Source organism: Lontra canadensis, unplaced genomic scaffold (assembly GCF_010015895.1).
Source record: "Lontra canadensis isolate GAN:19392208 unplaced genomic scaffold, GSC_riverotter_1.0 scaffold13, whole genome shotgun sequence".
Lineage (NCBI taxonomy): Eukaryota > Metazoa > Chordata > Mammalia > Carnivora > Mustelidae > Lontra > Lontra canadensis.
Genome location: NW_022631007.1, coordinates 14,202,266 through 14,219,647, shown reverse-complemented (window position 1 = coordinate 14,219,647; position 17,382 = coordinate 14,202,266). Strand labels below are relative to the sequence as shown.

The 17,382-nt window shown below is 47.6% G+C and overlaps 1 protein-coding gene across 8 annotated transcripts in view; it reads right to left on the bottom strand.

Annotated features, from left to right (window-relative positions):
- The window catches only part of AGAP1 (ArfGAP with GTPase domain, ankyrin repeat and PH domain 1), a 505,060-nt gene that overhangs the window by 242,738 nt on the left and 244,940 nt on the right, over window positions 1-17,382 (bottom strand). For all 8 annotated transcript variants that reach the window (XM_032857552.1, XM_032857553.1, XM_032857555.1 and 5 more), the window contains 3 exons: window positions 15,733-15,860; window positions 14,416-14,571; window positions 7,895-7,987 (listed from right to left, as the gene is read on the bottom strand). In XM_032857552.1, the coding sequence (XP_032713443.1) occupies window positions 7,895-7,987; window positions 14,416-14,571; window positions 15,733-15,860 (377 nt within the window). The remainder of the gene's footprint in view (window positions 1-7,894; window positions 7,988-14,415; window positions 14,572-15,732; window positions 15,861-17,382) is intronic.

The following is a 17,382-nucleotide window of genomic DNA, read 5'->3' as shown; positions in this document are numbered from 1 at the left end:
GCTCCTGCCACACCTCTCCTTCAATAATGACATGTGTTCTCTGGATGTCTTCTCCTCTACCTGCAATAAACTGATAAAACACTGCACTGTGCCTTTACCGCAGTGACAGGTTAGGTAATTTGTGGACACAATGGATTTTTTTTTTGCTTTTGCTTTTCTGGAAGGCTAGAAGGGAAGACAGGTGCAGGATGAACCCCAGGACTGTAAGCACTTGCTGAATAAACACGCTTTTCCTGGCCATTCCAGCTACAGGCCTGACACGTGCCCACGGTCCTGAGGAGCCACCTTCACATGGGAAAGGGCCCACTGAAATCATAGATTATTGCAGCTTTTCATTTTAGAACGACCTGAAGGGTCTCCACTGCCTTAACTTATAAAATGTGCTGCATAGAGAGGGCGCTCCAGGCTTCGTGAAAGGATGTGTTCCCACAAGGCTTACTTCAAATTCTCACTTTATTGCAAGTTAGGAGGATTTAGGTCAAAACCTTCAAATCAGAGTATTTTGACTACTCTAGGTCTATTAACCAGTACATGGAGTTTTTTCGAACTCCCAAAGTAGGTTCTTTGAATTCTCAAACACGTGCACAGGAACACAGTGGCCTTAACTTGTAATGTCCGGAAGGCCTAAGGCAGAAGACTGTTACAGGAGACAGCCGCGGGTGTCCCTTATGGTCACACACACACTCGACCTTGTGCCCCAGCTCTGTTATTAATCAGTCCCACGTTACAGGCTGAATTACGTGCCCCCCAAATCCAGATGCCGGAGCCCTCACTCCCAGTGTGACCATACTTGGAGACAGGGCCCTTAAAGAAGTAATTAAGGTGAACTGAGGTCAGAAGGGCGGGGCCCTCCTCCAAGATGACTGGTGGTGGGGAAGAGAGGAATAGACGCCAGGACCCCTTCCACCCAGAAGCCATGTGAGGGCAGAGTGGGAGGGCAGCCACACCAAGCCAGGGGGAGTCCTCATCGGAAACTGCTCCTGCTAACGCCTTGAACCCAGACTTCCAGTCTCTAGAAACCAGTGTTGCCGAAGGTCCTGGTCTGCGGTTCTGTTAGGGCAGCTCTTGCTGATGGATGTGCTGTGTGACGCTGGGCAAGCTACCTTCTCCTTGAACCCTCCCTTCCTCATCTGCTAAATGGGAGACAATCTCTGGTGCATAAATAGGAAGTGTTGGCAACTGCTGACACTCTGAGGGATTGTAATTACCCCTAGGGGATAAAGCAGCAGGAGGGAAGAAACCCTCAGATTAGGGAGAACAGTGTCCAAGGGCTGCTCTCCAAAGGAAAGGCTGCTCTGGTCCTCAGAGACACTGCCCTGCAGGCGCTGTCCCTTGGGGAGGTGGAGCCCTGAGCTCTAGACTGTCTCAGTCTCATACCCCCAAAACTGCCACGTTGTAGAGACATGGCATGGCGCCCCCCACCCCCGCCCCGGCTAACTCTGAGAAACCAACAACCCTCCCAACACCCCCTCAAGGCCGGCCAGACCCTTTGGCCACGGGACACCCCAGCCTTTCCAGGCTGCCCTCCTCACACCCTCTTTCAGCACCAGTCCTTCCCACCTGCCTCGGGCAGCAGCCTCTGCCTGTCCCCCACCTCCACTTCCCTCTCCCTGCTCACCCCACACCTTTCCAGCTCAGCAGAATCTACCGCGCTCCTCAGCTCCTGGGGCTCCCAGGATCCCTGCCACACAGCTCCATTCCAACATTTGTCCACCCCAGTCCTGGAGGACACAGGGTGGGGTCTGGGCCCTGGCTGGCTTGTAGGCTCTTCTGAGCCCTAGCAGGGTACCCAGAGCACAGCTGTGCAAGAAGAGCACACGACCATTCCAAGCTGATCGTGTCTGATAGGAAATAACACCCGGGAAAAAAAACCGTCTTGATTCATCTGGACAAAAATAAACTCTGGTGATTCATGCCAGGGCTGGCTTTGGGGAACTTTCCTCTATTTGTACATGAACTTGCGCTGCTGAGCTCGTGGGGAATTGGGCTTCACCATCACTGCTGAACTTTTCAAGAAAATAAACAACATTTTGCTGAAATGAATCACTTAGTCAGTTATTATCCCAGCTCCTGGATTATGGATCCACAGAGGATACATCATGTCTGCACGGCAGTTTACGGTGTACCAAGCACCTGAGTGCACACACCGCTCTGTGTCACCTCCCTGCAGCCCGCGGGACTAAGGGGAGTCACATTTTAAATTAATTCGCAGATTTATATTTAAATGATGGGTTCTGTATTTTGGTTAACATAATCTTTTTAGGCATTTTTGGTTAGACCACCCTGTTGTCCACCTGTGCAGCCAAAGGGGTCTGGGGGCGGCGGGGTGTGTGTCCTCTTTCGTCCAAGATGGATGGCGGTCAATTCCTACCCAGGCATCCAGAGAGTCTGAGTGGTTTTTCCAATGACAGTCTGATATTTGAGGAGTCAAATTAAAAGCATGTGATGCACCCACCTGACTCATTAAATTAATAATTGTAATTGGCTGAGTCTGTCGTGAACCAGGCCAGATGCAACACTCTCAGGGAGTTGTTCACCCAAGTGAGGTAAATTAGCTTTCAGGGCACTGGGGTCCATGTCAGTAAATTATCTGCTTCTGGGGAACTAAATGGGCCCCCGATGCCCAGGCAGAGCTGATTTGCCACATGGGTGAACAGCGGATCCTCAGGGCCGCCTCTTGCTCACCTTGGTCCCTCTGTGGTCAGGCCTGACAGGAGCTGCAGCGCTGACGCCTTGCAGACGCCGTGCATGTGGCGGGACGGACCTGGGTGGCTTCTGCTGCACTCCCGGGAGAAAGAGTGCGGCCACTCTCTCTCTCTTCCAAACCCCCCAAGAAGTTTCAGACCACTCTTCAATTCTGCTTCCTGCACAAGAGCACTGGCCGGCGGCTGACCGACCAATTGTGACTGGTGTCAAACTTGGAGATGTTAAAGTGAGCGGCATTAGGTGGCTTTTATTCTGCCAGCACCACACAGTCCACCCACTCAGGCCGATCCCAGGTACCAGACAACACGGGTCAGTGGCCTGCAGCAGGCTGGCCAAAAGGATTAACTCCAGAGGTGCCTTTCACTTAATTGACAATTGCTTCTTTCTACTCAGCTGAGAATCAAAACCGCACACGGCTTCAAACCGTTCCCAGGCCCGGTGGTGGAGTGCTACCGGAAAGTTCCATGCAGGTCGGCCCTTCCACAAGAGCTTGGGGAGGGTTTCCTGGTGGCTTCAGGTGGCTGTTGAAAAGTGCTCTCCTCCTGGGGGGACCATGATAACCAGCTTCAAGGTCAAAATTAAGACTTAAAGTCAGGTGTTTGGAGGATATTTCATGGCTTTGATGTATCCCTGGGGCACCCATCCCAAACATGTGTTGACCTCGGCCTATGGCGCTACCTCGCAGGCCCACACACCGGGGAAGTGCTCAGCTGGACTCACAGTGAGAGGACCAATGGCCTGGCAACTCCTGTGTGAGCAGGACAGCGGCTGCCAGGCACAGGCTGCCCACACAGGCCTCTCTGCCTGCCTCTCTTCAAAGTCCACAGAGACCAGTTTCTCTCAAAAGATCCAGTTGATGAAGCAGATTAAAAAAAAAAAAAAAAACAACTTCTGAAAGCAGGAAGTAGATGTTTTGCCCATAAATCTCTAAAAGTTCATGGTGAGGCCTGATGACACTTGGAGCTTAAAAACGCAAACCAGCAGGCAAGGGACCCCAAGAGATGACTGAGACAGGCCCGAGGGGGCCCGTCTGAGGGGTCTGCACTGACGGGCAGGGGTCTCTGCCACAGCCTGACCTTAAGGGTGCCCATCCACCTCCAGAGCCTCTCGTTCCTGACCAGCCCCAGGAGGCCCACCGCCCCCCAGCCCCACGGCGCACATGTGAAGGTGGGTAATGCTGGGTAGACACTGCTGGCCTGTCTCAAGGGGGAACACCAGACTCCCACATGGAAGTATGATGAAGCAAAGACAGTGTTTCTTACTCTCATTCTTCAAAGTCCTGCAGGAGACAACATATTCTCTCCAAGCATAGTGAGCAGCTCGCATGTTTGCCTCACCAAGTGAAATATGTATTCTCAATGACGGAAGCATGATAAGAAAAGCCGACCAAGATTTCAAAGATTCAAAAACACCCCAGAGCTTGTTAGGAAGCGGGAGGCGAGGTGAGGCCATCAGGTCTGTTTCTGCAGAGTGAGCGCGGCAGGGGCGGGAGGAGGCCAGGCTCTGGCCGGGAGTCTGCCGGGAGGGGGAGAGGCCAGGGCTGAGGCTGTGTATCCGTACTATAATATAGAGATTAAAAAATGCCAAAGGGAAAGAAAGAAAGGAGAGCACACAGCTGCTGTCCCCCAAACAGACCTCCCATCTGCCACCCACGATTTGCATGTCACCTTCTCCGGGCTCATTTGTACTTCATTAACTGCCATTGACTTAACAAGATTTATGCAAATGACACCATAGGAGCTCCCTAACTCCCACTGCAATCAAGTGATTATGTATGTACAACTCTCCACAGCAATGAAAAATTAATACGTGACAAGCCCACTCGCCGCTGAGCTGGGCCTCTGGCTTTTTATTTTTTTGCTTTGCTTTTTAATTTTTATTCGAACAGACCTTATCTTATTAGTTTAAAAAAAAAAAAAAAGAAGGAAAAATAGAACCCTCTGACCCAATTCTCCTCTAAGGTCCCAGAAAGGACAAAAAAAGAAATGGGTGCAGGTCCGAAAAATGAAATTATTTTGCAGAAAATCAGTCATACTCTTGATGAGGAATCTTTAACTGGGGGGAAAGGAGAAGAGATGAAATCCTTGTCTAGCATGCTCCAGCTAGCTCCCACACTGGGGGAAGAGGCCTCTATTCTCAAAATGAACGAGCTGCAGAATGTGAGCAAAGTATGGTTAAAATAATCCACTTCAACACAATCTGGACAAATGCGAGTCTAGTGGCAGAGCGTGGTGAAGACCACCTTGCTCATACCCTAAACCAGCTGCTACAAGATTCCTGTATGGAGTGGGAAGAAAGAGTTTGCGATGATCAAAAATACTGGCTGGTCCTAAACCCGTCACCATCACCAGCCCCATGGGGGTCACCGAGATTCCAGGATGGTTTCTTTGCCATGGGGTGACTGGCCTAGAAACTGGGATATGGGGCTCCCATGCCCAGACCAAGTCTTGAACATGGCTGTGTGGCAAGGCCAAGGGCCTGCACTGAGGAGAAGGGTGGGGTAGCAAATGAAACCATGGCAGGGCAAAGGGAGACCTTCCACGCCTGGAGCATGTGAGAGTGGTGGCATGGTCCCCAGACAAATGTGGGGACCATCTTAGAAGTTTCTTCTACATAGGCGGAAGGTATCTGTCTGAGGTCAGAGCTCACCTGTTTTACTTAAAACACGTAACTTTGCTTTCTGAGCTTTCCAAAGGCTCTCCCCCAACCAGCCGTGGAGAAAGCACAGGCACTGGGGCGAGGGGCTGGCGTCTGGATTCTGACCCCATCACTTCCCTAAGTGGCTTGGTCGGGAGTGCTCACACTGCCCGGGGTTTCATTTAAAGCAAGGATAGTACAGCTACACCTGTGGCGGTGTGGGGGGTTCAAGGGGACACTATATGAGCACTTAACCAATATTAAGAACTCATCTAACTGTTCGTTCCCTTGACAAGAGGTCTGGAGAGCATCTAGACAGAACATGCCAGCACCTGGCTCCTTCCTCTGCAGTCTTGCTCCTCATTTCCGCTGGCTGAAGTCACTGCGGGAAGGGTTAGGAATTCAGACAGGCTCTAATGATCTCAGATCCTTTACAAACACAGCACACACAGGCATGTGAGATAAATCTGTAGGACCGGCTATAAACCCACATCAGTCCCTGTGACCCAAAGACAGGCTCCAACAAAGGTGCCCTGAGCATGACTAACTGGAAAATCCAGTTTTGCTGGAATTTTAAAAAATTCTCTCTGGAATCTCCACATCTTGGTGTTTCAAGAGGCTCTGATTATCATCCAGGGCCCATTTCACAGATGAGGAATCTGAGGCCTGGAAGGTTCTGCCACAGGAGCACTCTGATCTGACAGGTGTGTACTTCTAGGAAGGAGCTGCCCTGGCAGCCATGAGGGACAAGGATCTGAGCACGCTCTTGAACCATGACTCATCGGGAAATCAGACCATGATTTAGATTTCGACGACATTATTTAGAACATTCACAACTGAAAGGCTTCCAAAGACTGGATAATACTCATTTTACGCTTGGTGGTCAACTCCAGTCGGCACACAGATTGAAAACCTCGTCTGTACGGCGGGCCCCCTCTGCAGATGAGCAGGGTACAAATTGAGTGAAGGTTCCAATTACGCCAGGGGCCTGCCCAGCCCGTGTGGAGGGCGGCACCCCCCAACAGACAAGAAGCGTGAATCAAGGAAATGGTCGAGAATTAAGTTTTAATATTACCAAAAGGAAAAGTCCCAGGACCCATTTTTTAAATGAGAGAAAAGGAGTTAAATGATATGAAAAGGAGTTTCATAATCCTACTTGGAACAAAATCAACAGAAAAATCATGCATTAAAATCACCTCCTGTAGACAGCTCAGTGTCTAAATAAAAGCATATAAAGAAAAAAATGAGCAATGACGTGTGTGGACCTCGACAGTAACAAAACCATTTTAGAGCGTGAAGACACTGCCCGCCAGCAAAAGTGAGGGAAGAGGATTTTTCTCAATGGTGCCCGGAGCCTGACCACACATTCGTGGCCTGGGAACTGAATGTTTCCAGAGTCCCTGCTCAGACCCTATCCGACCTGTTTTCACCCGTCTACGCTGAGGCTGCCGGGTCCCCAGCTAATGCAGCCTTCCTGCTTGTTTCAGATGGTGAAGTTGTATTTGTGCACTGACTTCTGCCCTCTGGAGGGGTGGCCGGAGCCAACCGGAGTTGCGGAAGGGCACAGGAAATGGGGTGCGCGTGGAAGAGGCTGGCAAAGAGCAATCCCCCAGAGGAACAAAGTGGTTACAGCCATGTTCATATGAGGAAGAGCTATTATCCTGCCTGCAGATTTTTTTTTCCCCCCTCTCTCAAGCAGAATGCACTCTAAATCAATTGGACTTCTTTCACAAAGTAAAAGATGCTATTACCAGGAGCCACAGTGCTGGGTCGAAGTCTTTATTTTTATTTTCTCTGGAACTATAATAGCAAAATATGTCACGTGAACTTCCATTTTACTTGAGACATAAAGTAATTTGGTACCCGGTTTCTGGGCTAATGAAAACCTATTCCAGGCTAGCGACATAGGCCAAAACAAATGCTTGAATTCAAGTCCTGTTGTGTAATGAGGAAGTTTAATTAAGGCCCCACATTACAGCTGTAAATGTTCCTTTATATAATAAGGTCTAAATGAAACTGAACCTAATCAAAGTTACAATTCCTTCATTAGCAAATTACAAACAAGAGCGCGCAGCTGACACACCGGCTATGATTATCACAACTAATTGCCTCGTTGTTACAAACCAGCCTGAAACAGTGTTCAGATGTCCGTCTGCGAGAGCAAATTAGGGCCACATCGGGCTATTCCTGTGATCACAAGGGGCTCTTGTACGGCGATCTGATTTACCCCTGTCGACTGGCAGCCCGCGGCCCAATCAAAGCCGAGCTACAAAGGCAGCCTTTGAAGCCGGCTCAGCCTCGAAACACAGTCCATATGCAGCGGGCAGACTGCACTTCATTAGATCTGTTGTCACGTTTTTCCCTCTTCTTATTCTAATGATCCTATTTTAATACACACAGGAACCTCTTCTAATTGATGTCAAGTGAGTGACTTCTACATTCATCAACAGAGCACATCAAACAAACCTTGGCGCATGAGCCGGCATCATAGCAAGGAGAGCCGAGGTGTGTCTCCAGCTCCAGGAAGGGAAAAAAGGGGGAAGCGGCGTACCTGTTTAATTGGGATGGCTCGACCGCTCCCGATGCTGTCCGCGCGGCTCTCCAGGCCTTTTTTCTCTTTGTCTGGGTCACTCCCTTTCCGAGACTGCAAAGCAAAAATAAAGTTAGCATCTGGGTAAGGGCTGTGGCTCGCGGATCTGCAGGCCTGCCCTTCCCCGGACGTTTCTTCGCTCCCGCACCCAGAAGCCATGGACAAGGCAGGCGCAAGCACACATAAGCCCAAGAAGCAGGCTGTTGAATACTTCGCTCCCACCAACCCATCATTTTACAGAGAATTCTCCAAACTTTGCCCCCTACTTTTCCTCCGCAAAATTCCCTTTAAATTCTTTTGGACTCATTCTTTTAGAGCTCAAAATTCAATCAGTAGAAATCAACGGACCGTATAGGAAAGTAACGCCCAACAGGAAAGCACTTTCTGGGGCTGCAGCTAATCCGGCCAAAGAGAAAAGGCCTCCTTGCGGCTTGTTGGGGGAACCTACCACATGAATGTGTATGTTGAGTTAATGTCTGAAGGAGGATTTCGAAATTCTACGAACGACGGAGCGGAGCAATTTAATAGTGCACTCTTCATTCATATCAAGGTGCCGTGAACTTTTTTTTTTTTAACTGCTTCTGGACGGTTAGAAAGCAGCAAAGTCTAACTACTGTTACCACACCACACCACAAAAAATAACAAAGGGGAAACAAAGTTGAAGACCTCTTTTTTGACAACACATCAGTGCTTGGGGAAAAATGAGCAGCTCTGTCTGCTAAGTTTGCAGAACCGTCTCCTGGGCAGCATTGTTGACACCGTGTGACCTGCTTGGGAGTGGGCAGGTGGCCCCGTGCCACTCAGGGAAGCCACAACCCTGAGCACAGGCGACTTCGGGAAGTGGAAGGAGCACCACAGCTCAGTCTCCATCTCCGGATGGCATGAGGAAGTATGAGCACAATGATTTTCTGACAGATTTATTTTATTATGAGAGAAAGATCTGAAACTCGTCCTCCTTAATAACCGTGCTGACAAGTGACAACTTCACTCCATTACTTTTCAATGGGAACATTACTCACGCAATATTGAAAATGGAGAAATATTTTCATGTGCTTTTCAAATCTGAGATGATATATGAAATGAACAGACTTTGTGGTGTCCGGTGCTGCAGCGAAGAGCTAATGAAATCCAGTTTCAAAGGGGTGTGAGAGCAGCCAGGTTTTTTTTCTAATATTAAAAGGGGCAGTGTCACCGGGTGTGAGAAAACTCCCTAGGATGTAAACTCAGATGTGGCACTTTGAAGAGCATGTGTGCTCATTAGGAAACAGGCCCCTTTGATGACTGTGGAAGCCGACATTTACTGAACACCTACTATGTGCTAGGCACTGTGTGCTTTTTTTTTTAAGGTGGTAGAAAAGCCTGGAATGAGGTAACGGGAAGTGAAAAAGCAACAAACTGAAAGTTGCAGAAAAACGTAAGACAGAGTTTGTCCATTTGGGCTCGGAGGAAATAGGAAATACTGATTCCTTGTCATGAATTTCAGCTACATGCTAGGGGCTCACTTTTCTCTTTAATTAATTCTTTAATTAATAACGTTCAGTTAGAGCTATGAAATGGCTCTCAAGTCTCCTTTTGCTGTATCTTAGTGCACAGGCAGGTTGGCACTTGAGGTTTCCATTTGTAAAAGAAGATTTAAAGCTCCTGATGATAATATTTAAAAATATATATATATATATTTAAATCAACAGAGCTCATTAATGGGACTCTGGGGTTTGATGAATTCTAAATTTCCAAATTTGAAAATCCACCTTCATTATTCTCTATTAACCAGAATAATTAACAAAACAAACATAAAAAAAATTAACATCTTCCTCAAGGCAGCACATCTGCCCCCCTAGTCCCTCTGTGCTCCAAGCCGGATGCCCAGATTCCAGGGGAGCAGGCTGCCAGAGAACCCATCTCTGTCCAATCATACACGCTGCTATGAATGACCCAGGAAGTTAGGAAGACTTCACCACCAAAGTGGCACAGAGATTCCCGATGACTCTAAGGCTCTGACCAGCTGCTGGGCAGAAGGGTCTGCTGCAGCCCCGCCCCACGATTACATCCCCCCCGCCCCAGGCTGCGTGGCTGCTAAAGCAACGGGCACACAACAACTGTGCGGAGACAGACCCCTGGGCACACAAGCATCTGCAGGGAGCTCTCCCGAGTCTTCTGCTGGCCCGGAGACTGCATGGCCACAGCACACGCTTCTGCTCACGCTGAAACTGCTCCGTGAAATCCTCCCATACAAAGAGGCTCTGGGCACCAGCTGCGTGTATCACAAGTAACAGTGTGCAAGGACCAGACACGCACAACTGGAAGCTAACACGGGTCGACCATGCTCGGCACAGGGGTCAGCGGTGAGCACTTGGAGAGACCGTCACCCTTGCCAGCACCGAATGTTAAGAAAGAAAGGCTAAAGATAGTCTTGTCATCACCTCCTTCTTTGCACAAATATTTACCTTTCCTCATGTGACGCAAGAAGCCACGGAGGGACACCCCATCAACTACCTGCGTCCAGGGACAGGAAGCAATGCTGCCAGGAGCCCGCGCTATCACACAGAAGCCTGCTTTCCCCCTTCAACCCAGTGAGCCTTTGACTAGCACACACTGTGACAGGACCCACGCTCCCCTCTACAGAAGACAAAATACACATGCTGCTGTTCGCACCATCAACTTCACTGCCCCGTTTTTACAGTGGGTTTCTAGGGATCTTTTCACAGTGTGCTTCCTGGGTATGCTGGGCACCATTTACTGGTGTCGGCGGGCAGGATGGGGAGCTTTTAGAAGGATCATGTAAGGACACTGTTATTTTAAAGTATGAAAAGCAGCAAGGCAGTGCCAGTGATGGACATGTACTAGAGTGAATTTAAGATGTGCAGATGGATGATAAACACCAAATTCAAGATGATGCTGATCCTCCAGCAGGGAGCTGGGCAGGTGTATATCTAGGAGGCACACCTGCAGGGCTTCAACTTTTACCCAAGATGTGCTATTTCTTAAAGTCGTGGCAGGCGCTGCAAAATGTGTGCGTTTGATGAGCCCCATGTAAGTACGTGCCTATGTTTTTTTTATTCCTGTCTCTGCATAAAAATATTTTCTAATAAAACATTTTAACCACATGTACATTAGGACAACTACACTAAATTAATTGTCCTAAGAACCCACTTTGGTTTAGGTTACAAAACCAAAAATGGAATGGACATAGCCTTTTAAAATTTTTCTCAAAGCAATGATTTTTTTCAAAGAAAAGAGCAAAATAAGATATAACTAAGCTTTTGATTAATTCCTACTACAAATATAACAATTTGCTACCAGGGGAGCAATCTGAAATTTACTATAATTTGTTAAGAGTGCATATGATTTTTGTCTAAAAACGCGTGTATATGCAAATAAACATCTGGGACTGCAAAATGTGAGCCCAGAGTGGTACATTACAGGTCTACTTTATAAAATTTATAAGCGTGGTATTTGAAAAATGATGTGTGTACTACTTAATTAACTCTGGCCTCTTTATGACGGTCTAATAAATAAGGTGGATAGCGCTCCTTCATCTGGGTGGTACAGCCGCAGTCTGCGTGGAATTTTACTCACTAAGATTGTTCGGCCGAGGGCACATGTGTCCTCCTACTAGATGCTTTTGAATAAATACACATTTCCCTAATTAAAGCCAATAATTACCAACAACTGCCAGGGATGAAGAGTCTATGAATTTTACATATTTAAGAGTAGATGCAAACTGGTAATAACGAGAATTTAGTTTCTTAATTGCTACAATTTCAAAACTAATTTGCCTCTTCTCATTCCTTGGATGACACTGACATCTAGTGGAGTTCCTATTTCTAAGATCTTGAACTTAAAAATACCCACAAGTCACCATCACCACCACCACCACCGTTTTGTTCAACATCAACACCTGGGTCACGCCCTGGGATTTTAACCTTTTTCCTTAAATGCCATGGTGTAAATCCACTGCAGTATTTGCTTTCTTCATAACCCCAAATTTCTATTCCCTTTAAGAATTGCTGCACGGCTGGACTCAATTTCTAAAATGGTTTACTCTCCAGCTGTTTTCCAACATTGAAAGGGAAAGAGAGTAAAGAGTGATCATGTACAGGTTCACAGGGAGGCTTTTCCACTATTAGACACATTAATTACGACATAATTAATGGAGATTTTCAGTAACCGTAAGGATGAGTTTTTATTGGCTCCGCACCCGCCCAGCCCAGTCTGGGCTGCTGGGGGCCCTCGCCTCTTCTTGGATACCTGCACGCTGCATGTACACTTGTGCTTGGCTTGGAGAAGGAGGGGAAGGCCTTAAGCCTCACTTCTGTTCTCCTCCCGCCCCTCCTTCTTCTCCAAAAACACTTTGTCTTGAATGTGGGTTGACTCTGGCAAGAATTATTCCTGACAGACAAGAAAACCAGTCTCCGCAGACAGTAGTGGGGAAGGAAGTATTTATTAACAGAGTTCTTAATATTTTTGATTCTTCCTGCCTTAAAGTTTCTCCTTTGTATGCAACCTGGATTGTCATGGTTACCTAGTGGGCAGGGTCCAGGATAATGTTTTCTGACACATTCCAATTCCAGAGCCACTCTTTAAAGAGTAGGAATGGGTATATGCTACAGCTGTCTTTCCAAACAGCCCTATTTTTAAAGAGACTTCCTGGTTTCTCACCTCTTCCTTAGAATGGAAACCAAAGCTGATGACCAGTACATGCAGCCCCTGGAAAGTGTGGTGAGCCTGTATGTTCTTTCTCCCCCGGCCTGGGTGTTGCCAAGTGCTGCCAGTGTTGGGCGCACTGGGAACTGCTGGTAATTCTTGGTGTGTGAAACATTTCACAAGAAAGCCTCTTATATCACAGAGGAGTTTATAACCAAGTCACGCATTCCCCTGCATCTTGTAGAAGGCTGAACACCTCCCTCCCAGTGGGTCACACAGTCCTACAACTGCTTTTGCTTATTAGCACTGTCATAATTCTTTTCACAGCTGCAAGGGTGGAGACACAAAATTGAAATCCATGCCACTAAGACCCCTCACCCCACGGGAGATTCTTCCAGCAGCACGACTCACAGAGAATGCTGCCATTTCCGGCCCAGGGAGGCTAAGCAGGGACCCCAGGAGGCTGGTGTCTGGGTCTGGTCTGTCTGCTCCTTACCCTGCACTCACAGCAACAGCGTCCGTCAGAACTGACGTGGCAGAGGGTAGGCAGCAAAGGAAAGGGGACGGTCTGTCGGCAGCAGATCTTGGCAAGTACAACTCTCCAATAGGACTGCCTCAAACGTGGTAGGAAAGGCCTGGGTGTCTACCAGGCTTGGCAGCTGCATGCAACATCAGAAATGCTGTCTCTGAATAAGGCAACAGGTCAGCTAGGCTCCCAGCCACCCCTGCAGAGCCCCCCTTAGTTTAAGACACGAAATCCTGGACTCATCTGCATCTAAGTCAGCGGTAATCACCCAAAAGGAGAAGTCCAACGGTTTAAAACAGGGCACCACACAACTCTGTGCTGTACTGCTGACCTGGGCTTGTACGATACTTAGCAGCAACCTCAGGTGTTACCCATGACTCCAGCTGGCTCCCAGTTGTAACAACTCAGAATTTCTCCAGAAACTGCCAGGTGTCCCCAGGGAGCAAAAGCACTGGTTGAAAGGATATACTTGTGATGCACACACCTGGTCTCGGGAGGGAAAAGGTTTTTTTGAGGTCAAACGACTCCAGTCACAGGCCTGCAGTTCTGCCTGCAGCTCTAGGCTCAGCTGCAGAGCCTCTCATGATTGACTGGTTATGTCTGCTGGGTGCACAGGAAGGGATGTGGTGGGAGTGCTTTTGCCTCCTTGCTAGTTTAGGGATTTTCTCTGTGTCCCCATTGCCCAAGGGAGCTTTTAAAAACTGCACATGCCTGGGGCCCACCTACAGATTCTGAGTTCATAAACCTAAGCCCATGGAGATGATCCTCAGGTTTAAAATGCTCCACAAATGACTCTGAAGAAAAGTCCAATGGAGAGCCTCCTGTCGAGGAGCCTCTGAGAAACACTGAAGCCTCCTGGTGATGAAGCCACCCCCACCCCCTCACCCCCATGATAAATCCTCAGAAGCCCCAGCCCGAGAAGGGAGGGTTCCGTACACCGAAGTCGCTGATGCATCCCACAGGGAAGGTTAGAGGCCCACGTCTAGGGATTCTGGTGCAGTTTTGTCATCTCATACCCAGAGTGACAAGTCTGTAGCTAGAGACCGGGACAACCACAAGATAATAAATACCTTCATACAGCCCCTCACTCTTCATTTTGACACATGTATCTGAACTCCTTGCACACAGAGAAATTCACATTTTCCACAGTGCCCAAACCCTTACTTCTTGTAATTTTGTTAGACCTCCAAAGAAATCCGTGCTAGTCTCATTAACTGAGTCTGGATTCTACAAGTAACACTAAACCATCCAGCAACTAATCGATGCATAGTGACTGAAGTTCTTCACTCAAGCTTCTGGGGCAGACACTCACAGTGAAGAGATTGGAGCGGCGCTTGGACTGCTTCCGGACAGGTGTTGGTGTGTTGGCAGTGGGAGGGACGTCGATTCGCAGTTCCTTCTGGCTGGTGCTTGGCGTTGACGGGACGGAGGAGGAGTAGTCGCTTAAGCTCCCGCCTCCGTTACTTGTCTGAAACAATGGAAAACGAAGGTTTTACTAATGACACACTCCAGGAACCTAATGTCACTACCTTTGCAGGGTCGTAAGCCACAAGTTAGCAAGTTACACTGAAGAGAGGCCTGCATGACAGGTGGGGTAGCTTCTCTTGACTCAGCTAGCTGATTAGCATCGAGTAGAACATGGCCTCATTGTAGACTATACCAATCATCTCATAAAGTACTTTTTCCTAAGAAGAGTGACTTGAGAAAGAGAGGTCTCTGTTATTTGATTCGAAAATGGGAAGGGGGATTAAAATGTAATTATGTTCTATTTCCTCTGAAAGATGCAGGGGTTGGCTGAACTAAATGGGCCCTAAGACTCCATGGCTCTAGACCAGATGCAGAAAAACATCTTGACAGAACCCAATGCACACTCTGAAAATCCGAATACTTTCAAAGACATTTAAAGATTCACAGAAAATGAGATGCCTATAGTGGAGACATCCACATCCTTGAGTCTACCTTCATAGGCCCCTACCATAAATCCATCACTTACTGACTTCCCCAAGGAAAATGGAAGTGGCATACCAAACCCTCTTGCTGTAGCCTTTTAAAAAAGTCCAAATATAACACCTGCCCAAGAAGTATTAGTTAAAAACACACACAGGCAAACCAAGTGAATGGTTCCCTTAGCAGACTATGGATTTGGTTCTTCAAAGTGAAAATTACTTTGTTTGCTTCCAAGTAATTAATGTGCCAGAATGTTACTCTGGAATGATGTAACCAAGGGAGATGGTAATTATAGTTGAGGTATGCTACCAAATTTAAGCATATGGGGGATTAGCCACTGAGGTTTACCCACAACTGTTCAACCCATGAGCAGACCAGAACCAGGACCAACGCAGGGTAATTTAAATCAAAAGCAAAGAGTGCAATGCACACCTGGAGCCTCTGCCCATACCAGCATGCCTCACAACATAGGCAGCACGAAGATGGAAACACTGAAGAATGATTCCCATAAAATCCACTTGGCCACAGCAGTTTCTCAAGGAAATGTGCAGTCAATTACCAACAGGCTGTTATTTATAAAGTGGAAAAGGAAAAATAAAAGACATCCAGCTCAGAACTGGCTAAGAGTACCCTTGGGACTGGCCCGCTCCCCGGTTCTGCTGTGCCTTTCCACCCCACGTACCTGGCTTATGTGCACAGCAGACACCTGTGCCGAACAGACGGACGAGTGGCTGGGGGAGTTGGGCAGCGACTTGCAGGGCCCGATGGACAGCTGCTGCTTCTTCCTCGTGGCCACAATCTTCTGGGCAACTAGTGGATGGGAGACAAGAGGAATTCATGTGAGGCTGGTTTCCAAATACAGGGAATGTGGCAGAGACCACCAGCTGTCCCCATGATCCACTACTTCCTTCCTCTGCAGTAACAGAGCTCCCACCTCTGGGCTGGGCACAGGACCACTAGAATAAAGATAGCATTTCCCAGAACCTCCTCCTCCTTGTTCTCCTGCAACCTGGCTAAGTGCGGCCACATAGGCAAGCGCTGGCCGGGGGATGACCGTCGAGAGGTCTCATGTGGCAGCTTCCAGGAATTTTCCTTGAGAGGGCTGCCCTTGGCCCATTTCTTCCTTCCACCTTTACCTTTCTTGCTGCTGAAAATGTACAGTTGTAAGCTGTAGCCTCTGCAGCCATATTAGGGACAGAGGCACACGTAGTGTGGCACAAGACAGAAGGAGCTGGCCCTCCGGCTCCAGCCTCAGTAGCCCTGCCCAGACCACCTCAGCAGCCTTGACCATCAAACAAAACAATAAAAAATAAACACCTGTCCTGTTCAAATTATTCTAATGTTATGATTTTTTCTTGTTACTTGCAGCAAAAATAATCCTAAATGAGACAAGGTAATTTAACTAACCTCTCCCCCTTGAAAATCAAAAATCTATTTTTTGCATAGCCTAAAGAATCACTCTTAACTTTATAAGCTACTGCACAGAATTATAGCCAAGGACATGTAATTATATCAAAGACTTTATTTAAATACATTACTACACACATTGGAAGTTTATCTTAATCAATACAAATCTAAATTCAACCAGCCATAACTTCTCTTGGCAAATGGGCTCGCTGATAAAGCATGCTGCCTTTAATTGGAAAGGAAGTCCACAATAAGAAAACTCTTCCCACACCAATAGGTGTCACTGCAGAAGAACTGCAGCTTTTGTTTGAATAGATGTGTGTCTTTGGGGACAAGCTGTAATGAAGTTCAATGGTGTTCAATCCTTGTCTCAGTCGTGAGAGCTGCTATTTTTAAAGATGCCTGTGCCAAGGAACACACCGTCATCCCCACCAATAGGCTGTTAACACTAAAGGAGCACACACAGTGTCCGTGGTTTCTTTTCCAAATGAACAAAATTTTAATAGGGAACTGCTTTGTCCACAGCTTATGGCTTTCCTAGAAATGAATGATCACGTAAATATGATGAAGTGAAAATGCAGGGTGTAAAAAATGGCTCTCAGAGATGAAGCAGCAGCTTCATTAGTTACATCCCGCCTCCAATGGGCCTCTTATCCTGAAAGGATGATATCAATTAATTTATCTTCCCGCAGTGTATTGATCACAAGCTTCATCAGCTAATCATGTTTAAATTACAGAGGAATATCGCAGCATTCTGTCATTTCAAAACCATTGGCGTATCGATCTGGGGTCTTTGAAGACGTATATCAGAACATTTTAAAAATCATTATGTGAACTCAGAAATAAAATCTAAGCTCAGCTTCCAAAAGCTGCAAAACATGGGTCATGCAGGTGAAGTGAAATCCAAAGACCAAAAGTCACGACT